Raw genomic sequence first — 8,044 nt, 5'->3', positions numbered from 1 at the left:
CTATCTATCTATCTATCTATCTATCTTCAAACGTTTTCTATCTATCTATCTATCTATCTATCTATCTATCTATCTATCTATCTATCTAACTTATCAATCTGTCTTTCTTTCTAACTAATCTATCTATCTTTCTAACTAACTTATCGATCTATCTTTCTTTCTTTCTTTCTTACTAATCTATCTATCTTTCTAACTAACTTATCTATCTTTCTTTCTTTCTAACTAATCTATCTTTCTAACTAACCTATCTTTCTTTCTTTCTTTCTTTCTTTCTTACTAATCTTTCTATCTTTCTAACTAACTTATCTATCTTTCTTTCATTCTAACTAATCTATCTTTCTAACTAACTTATATTTCTTTCTAACTAATCTATATATCTTTCTAACTAACTTATCTATCTTTTTTCTTTCTTTCTTACTACAGTTTTTTTGGATTGCTTACACACTAAAATTAAAAGTAGTACACTATTAGCAAAACCTTACACTCAAGAAGCAAAACATCAGCCCATATTTGCACAACTATAAGCACATTGTCAACCTCACACTTGTTGCAAAACTCTACACACAGTGATTTGCAAAACACTAAACACACTTAACATACATTACACACAAAAATCTATCATGAAGTCACTTCCTTGCAATACCAAAGCACTGACTGTCAAATTACCGCACCGTCCAACCAATTGGTTCAACACAGTCATCAGGTGTGCAAACACTTGTTTGCTTAATTGTAGACACACCAATCAGGTGTATAAGCACTATAAAAAGCAGCAGGTGAGTTCATCAGTCTTCAAGCACAATGGAAAGAGTCAGAGAAAGAGTAAGACGAGGAGGAGGAGGAGGAGGAGGAGGAGGAGGAGGAGGAGGAGGAGGAGGACGAGGAGGAGGAGGACGAGGAGGAGGAGGACGAGGAGGAGGACGAGGAGGACGAGGAGGAGGAGGAGGACGAGGAGGACGAGGAGGACGAGGAGGAGGAGGAGGAGGAGGAGGAGGAGGAGGAGGAGGAGGAGGAGGAGGAGGAGGAGGACGAGGAGGACGAGGAGGAGGACGAGGAGGAGGACGAGGAGGAGGACGAGGACGAGGACGAGGACGAGGACGAGGACGAGGAGGACGAGGACGAGGAGGACGAGGACGAGGAAGGGGAGGAAGAGGAATCAACAGAGGAGGAATCAACAGAGGAAGAGGAAGAGATGGAGGCCATGCTGGAGGTAGAGGAAGAGAAAGAGGAAGACAAGAAGGTGCTCAAAGAGGACCGAATCTGACAAATGAGATCCGCGCAACACTGGTTGACCACGTTGTCAACCACGGCCTGACGCTGAGGGAGGCTGGACTGCGAGTACAGCCAAATCTAAGCCGATACACAGTGGCAAGTGTGATAAGAACATTTCGACTGGAAAATAGGTATTGTAAAAATATCATCATATCAAAAACATCTGCACGGTTTCAGTAACTGCTTACAGTACTGTATTCTATGCACTATCAGCACTTCTGTTACCTTTTCCTGTGAAATTACTGTACTATTGTATACTGTTTTTTTTTTTCTACATAGGATTGAGGGTCAGGAACGACAAGGGGGAAGGCCTCCTATGTTCACAGAACAGCAAGAGAGGGAGATAGTAAACATGGTTTTGGCCAACAATGCTATAACACTCAATCAGCTCCAAGCTAACATTGTCAATAACCACGCCACTTTCAACGATATCCATCAGGTCTCAACATCAACACTGGCACGCATCCTAAAAAAAACCCATATTCAAATGAAGCAAATTTATCGAGTGCCTTTCGAGCGCAATTCTGAAAGGGTGAAACGACTGCGGCATGATTATGCAGAGGTATGTATTCACTTTAGCAGTGTGATCTTGCATACTGTCTCATAATCTTTTACTGTACTGTAATATGTATACTAGATCTACACTGAACTATACAATTTTGCCTGACACTGTTCTTCAGAGAGTTTTACGAATGGATGGAGAAGAGATCCAGCATGAGTTCATTTACGTAGATGAGGCTGGGTTCCACCTGACGAGAACACGAAGGAGGGGAAGAAACATCATTGGCCACAGGGCTATAGTCAATGTCCCAGGGCAACGTGGGGGTAATATAACACTCTGTGCAGCCATTACACAGAATGGGGTCCTCCACCGCCATGCCCATATGGGCCCTTACAACACAGCACTCATACTTACATTCTTGGACCAATTGCACAACATAACAGCAACAAATCAAATCGATCATATGCAATACATTGTTGTCTGGGACAATGTGTCTTTCCACCGCTCTGCTCTGGTTCAGAACTGGTTTCAGCAACATCCACATTTCACCGTCCTATATCTTCCACCATACTCTCCATTCCTCAACCCTATAGAAGAGTTTTTCTCGGCATGGCGGTGGAAGGTATATGATCTCCGTCTCCAGGCTGAGGTACCCCTCATCCAAGCCATGGAGGAGGCCTGTGACCAGATGGAGGTAGCAGCAATGCAAGGATGGATTCGTCATTCAAGACGTTTCTTTCCAAGGTGTCTTGCTAATGACAACATTGCCTGCGATGTTGATGAAATTCTCTGGCCAGATCCAGCTAGGCGAAGAGACAATGTCTAGTTTTATTTTTATTTTTTTACAGTAAACTTACAGTACAATACGTAAAGTGACATTTTGTTACAGTATTATGAATCTCCATGTCAACATTTTGGGCGTGTTGAGAAATAAATGAGTGTCTTCAGTCTGCAACATTGGTCTTGTGTAGTGTTTGGTGAATTTACATTATATTTGTACTTTGTTGATGGTAGCCTACTCTAATCATAGGGAAGTAGAAGTGCTAAAAGTGTTTTAGGTTTATCACAGCAGAGTGTAACTCGTGCAAACAGAGTATAGTAATGTGAAACGTGTGTGTTTCATATGGTAACAAAGTGTGGTTTTTAAACAGAAGTGTATAGTTTTTACAAGAGTGTTTAATTATGCAAAGGATCTGTAGTGTTTTGCTAATTGGGTGTGTGGTTGTGCTAATTGTGTGTAGTGTTTTGAAAACACGGGCCCTGTTTTGAAAATTGTGCTTAAGCAATCCAAAAAAACTGTAATCTATCTATCTTTCTAACTAACATATCTATTTTTCTTTCTTACTAATCTATCTATCTTTCTAACTAACTTATCTATCTTTCTTTCTTACTAATCCATCTTTCTTTCTTTTTAACTAATCTTTCTATCTTTCTAACTAATCTATCTATCCTTCTAACTAACGTATCTTTCTTTCTTAACTAATCTATCTTTTTAACTAACTTATCTATCTTTCTTACTAATCTATCTATCTTTCTAACTAACTTATCTACACTGTAAAAAAAAACTGTAAATTTACAGGAAACTGTCTGTATTTTTTACAGAATTTTGCCGTTTTGTCATTATACAGTGAATACCTGTTATTTTACAGATATTTGTTGTAATTTAAAGATCCACTATTAAATTTACAGGTAATTGCTTTTATTGTGGTTTTACATTAATTTAACGTTTTTTAAAGGAAATTATCTGTAATTTTATAGGGTTATGTGTAATTTTACATAAAAAAATAAGTAATATTTTACAGATTATTTCTGTGGAATTAGAAAACAAAGAAAATAAGGTATAACTGCAGAAATCAGCAGTCACTTAACATGTTTTCCTTAAAGATTATTAAGCATGTGGGGGTTAAAGTGAGTTTTAAGATTTGTCCACACATTAGGCAGGCCTATTTAATTATTTATAATCTTTTAATTTTGTCTTGCAAATAGATGTTCATTTTGATCATCATTTGTATTTGCCCGTAAATTTCATTTAGGCCTATATTTTATGTCTTTTATGAATCGTTTTTCCAAATCTGCGTTGCTGCACATTGCGTGGCTTTGTGTGCGTTTGAATGTGTGTGTGTGTGCCCGCGCGCGCGGCCGCGCGCAGATTCAAATTATCCACCATTACGTTTCGTTGCTTAGTCCCGCCCAGCCCACAACGGTTAGCTACAAATCTGTCTCTGTCGTCGATCTGTGTCAAGGGCAAGCGGGAGATTTGAATTCAGAGCTATAATCGTATTCGACAGAAGCAGCCTTGAGCAGGAGCGCTGCTGAACACATATTAGTTGTAGTCTGGTGTCAGTCAGTCCGGAAATAACGCGCCCTTTTTCAGTGAGCCTGGTTCGTCACAGCAGACCTCATCCCGACCGATCAACGGCTGAGGTAAGAGTCTAATACTACATGTAAATGATATTTTATATTACATTTGTGTTAAGTGGTTAGACTGTTTCCATGCTAACGTTAGCATTCTTAAAGTGAAAGTGAAAGTGAAAGTGACACGTGACGGCCAAGTATGGTAACCCATACTTGGAATTTGACCTCTGCATTTAACCCATCCAAGGTAATGCACACACATTAGGAGCAGAGTAGTGAGTAGTTAACACACACACACTGCAAACGTGGATGCACACACCCAGAGCAGCGGGCAGCCTTTGTGTGGCGCCCGGGGAGCGATTAGGGGTTAGGTGCCTTGCTCAAGGGCACCTCAGTCATTTCCCACCGGTTCTGGAATCGAACCAGCAACCTTCGGGTTACCAGTTCAACTCCCTAACCACTAGGCCATGACTGCCCTAAATTATGTTCAGTCATAACTGGCGTCGAGGGCAAAACACAAATGCAGCATGGGTCTTTTCAATTATCGATCTGTGTTAAGAAAGATCAGTTGAACCCACTCTAACTTACTTGTTAACTTATAGACCTAAAACAATCTTTAGTAGACTTGTTATTCATATTAAAGTCCATAATTGTGTATAAAATCTTCGTTATGATAGTCAGTAACATTAAACCAATCTCTTAAATGGCGGGACATTTTGAAACCATGTCTGGAAGCTGAAAACTTTATTTTTCAAATATTTTTATTTTTTTTTGTAAACTTTTTTTTAACTTTATTTTATTATAGTAAAATTGTAGTAAACACGTTTTTAGCTGATTTTTTTTTACCATTGTAATAGCCACAGTTTTACTAAAAATAGGCCTACTGTGTTTCTTTTGTTTATTTCGTAATAGTTAACATGACTAACTTTATTAAGACCGTTAAGAAATCGAAATACTGTCTGTAACTTAACGTACTTGTTGATGATACAGGAAAGCCTAGAACAGGAAGACTAGAATATGAATACAACATGATGAACCCCTAGGTGTATCTAGGTCTAGGTCACAGTAAATCATATTCATTTAATGTTACTTTCTATAAATGTAACTTAGCTAAAATCACATGGCAGCTCAAAATATTACTGCTGGCCTTTCCAGCTCAGCTTCAAGATCATAGTCAGTTGAGTTTTTGCATTGTCCCAATGGAACATATTCTGACATGTGTAAATCTAATACTGAGTTTTAAAATAACTTGTGTGTGTGTGATTTCAGGTCACGTGGAAAGCAGATGATCATGGCAAACAAGGTATGGGAAGAATTCATTAAAACATAAAAATCATAATGGTTCTGATTCCATATGTTCATAACAGTCTTCTGATTCCATATGATTGCACTAAAAGTATGCACAAGGTTTGGATTTGCTACAGCAAGATTACGATTGTGTTAGATTCCACCCATCTTTCTTTCTTTTAACTAGGCTCTGTCATTTAGAAACATGACTTTTCCTATCACTAATATCTTAATGACACATATCTCTACCTTTTAATCCAGCCAGATGATCTGACGGTTGCTGCTCGCATCTCAGCCTACCTGATGGAAAATTCTTGCTGGATGAATGACCTTCACCTTCAAATCAGCCTTGCCAAGACAGAACTGCTTATGGTTCAACTTTCAGCCAAAACATACTTGCTGTGATCCTGCTGATTTGCCTTATCATTAGGAGGATCAGGCCCTTCCTATCGGAGCTACACAACTCTCTTGTTCTATCCAGACTGGGCTATTGTAATGCTCTCCTGGCAGCTCTTCCAGTATCAGTCAAACCTCTGCAACTGATCCAGATGCTGCAGCAAGAGTTGTCTTTAAAGGTAGCCCTATGCCTAAACTCACTGCTTCAGATCTATGTGTCCTCCAGAAGCATGTGTTCTGCAAGTGAACGGCGCCTTGTGGTGCCATCATCCCAAAGAGACACAAAACCACTTTCACTGACATTTACCTGGACTGTTTCCTGGTGGTGGAATGACCGGCGCAACTCAACACATTTTCAAGAAACTGCTAAAGATCCATCTTTTTCATAAACACTTCACCCAATAATACTATATCTTTGTAAAAAAAAAACAAAAAAAAAACCTTGCTATGTGTACTGTGTGACTAACTGGGACTTGTCACTGCACTTGTTGCTTTTTATTATCTTTAATTATTATCTTAATTGGTTAGTCACTTTGGATAAAATGTAATTGTAAATGTTAAAATAAGTTATACTGTAAAGGTATACGGTAATTGCTTTTTATTGTGGATATATTTACATGTTCTAAATTATATACTAAGCATCTATTTCCTATCAATCACTTATCTTGATGTTTAGTGTTTGTTCAATTACTAATACTGTAAATATGCAGGTATTCTGTACTCATACATTTAGTTAATTTAAAAGAAATTGACTGTACATTTGCTATTATTAAGAACTTAATTAGAGATGTTGTGAAATTGGATCGGTACAAATAAAAATAAAAACTGTAAATTTACAAACATTTGTATTTGAATTTATGTACTTGTGTGCATTTTTTATACATAATTTCATTGTTATTTTACACAGAAAAACTATATTAAAAGAAAATTACTGTAGATAGACAGCATTATTATATAAAATAATTGTATAAAACCTTAAATTTACAGTATTTAATTGTTTTAAAGGTGTATATGACTTTTTTTAAACGTTAAAAATCCCAATAATTACATAAGATTTTATGTAATATTAAAGATATAATCTGTTATTTAATTATGGAAAATTACTGTATTTTAACGAGATTGTTTTTTGCCGTTATTTTACGGTAATTTTCTGGCGCCCCAGCTGCCGGAATAATACCGTTTTTTCACAGTTTTTTTTTTTACAGTGTATCTTTCTTTCTAACTAATATATCTATCTTTCTAACTAAGTAATCTCTTTCTTTCGTTCTTTCTTTCTTTCTAACTAATCTATCTATCTTTCTAACTAACTTATCTATCTTTCTTTCTAACTAATCTGTCTATCTTTCTAACTAACTAAGTAATCTATCTTTCTTTATTTCTTACTAATCTATCTATCTTTCAAACTAATCTATCTCTTTCTTTCTAACTAATCAGTCTTTCCCTCTTTCTTTCTTTCTTTCTTTCTTTCTTTCTTTCTTTCTTTCTTTCTTTCTAACTAATCTTTCTTTCTAACTAATCTTTCTTTCTTTCTAACTAATCCTTCTTTCTTTCTTTCTAACTAATCTTTCTTTCTTTCTTTCTTTCTTTCTAACTAATCTTTCTTTCTAACTAATACTTTCTAACGAATCAATTTAACTAATCTATCTATCTTTTTAACTAATTTATCTATCTTTCTTTCTTACTAATCTATCTATCTTTCTAACTAACTTATCTATCTTTGTTTCTTACTAATCTATCTATCTTTCTAACTAATTTATCTATCTTTATTTATTTCTTACTAATCTATCTATCTTTCTAACTAACTAAATAATCTATCTTTCTTTCTTTCTTTCTTTCTAACTAACTTATCGATCTTTCTTCCTTTCTAACTAATATATCTATCTTTCTAACTAACTTATCTATCTTTCTTTCTTTCTAACTAATCTATCTATCTTTCTAACTAACTAATCTATCTTTCTTTATTTCTAACTAATCTATCTATCTTTCTAACTAATCTATCTCTCTTTCTTTCTAACTAATCAATCTTTCTCTCTTACTTACTTTCTTTCTTTCTTTCTTTCTTTCTTTCTTTCTAACTAATTAATCTTTTTTCTTTCTTTCTTTCTTTCTTTCTTTCTTTCTTTCTTTCTTTCTTTCTTTCTAATTAATCTTTTTTCTTTCTTTCTTTCTTTCTAACTAATCTTCTTTCTTTCTCTCTTTCTTTCTTTCTAACTAATCTTCTTTCTTTCTTTCTTT

General features: G+C 35.8%; 1 protein-coding gene and 1 long non-coding RNA gene across 2 annotated transcripts; both read left to right on the top strand.

The window, feature by feature from the left end:
* Positions 1–798: 798 nt before the first annotated feature.
* LOC309487594 (uncharacterized protein) lies at positions 799–3,075 on the top strand (the record flags this gene model as incomplete). The annotated part of the gene is made up of 4 exons (XM_082155318.1): positions 799–819; positions 926–1,400; positions 1,549–1,831; positions 1,950–3,075. The coding sequence occupies 2 exons, from the start codon at positions 799–801 to the stop codon at positions 1,259–1,261; spliced, it is 357 nt and encodes a 118-aa protein (XP_082011444.1). The 3' UTR covers positions 1,262–1,400; positions 1,549–1,831; positions 1,950–3,075.
* A 480-nt stretch (positions 3,076–3,555) lies between these two features.
* On the top strand, positions 3,556–7,012 carry LOC309488364. Its single transcript, XR_014202084.1, has 3 exons — positions 3,556–4,195; positions 5,396–5,429; positions 5,675–7,012. It is a non-coding gene; the product is annotated as an uncharacterized lncRNA (long non-coding RNA).
* Positions 7,013–8,044: the final 1,032 nt, after the last annotated feature.

This window comes from Leuciscus leuciscus, assembly GCF_965113295.1.
Source record: "Leuciscus leuciscus genome assembly, chromosome: 23".
Lineage (NCBI taxonomy): Eukaryota > Metazoa > Chordata > Actinopteri > Cypriniformes > Leuciscidae > Leuciscus > Leuciscus leuciscus.
This window is presented reverse-complemented; position numbering and strand designations above follow the sequence as displayed.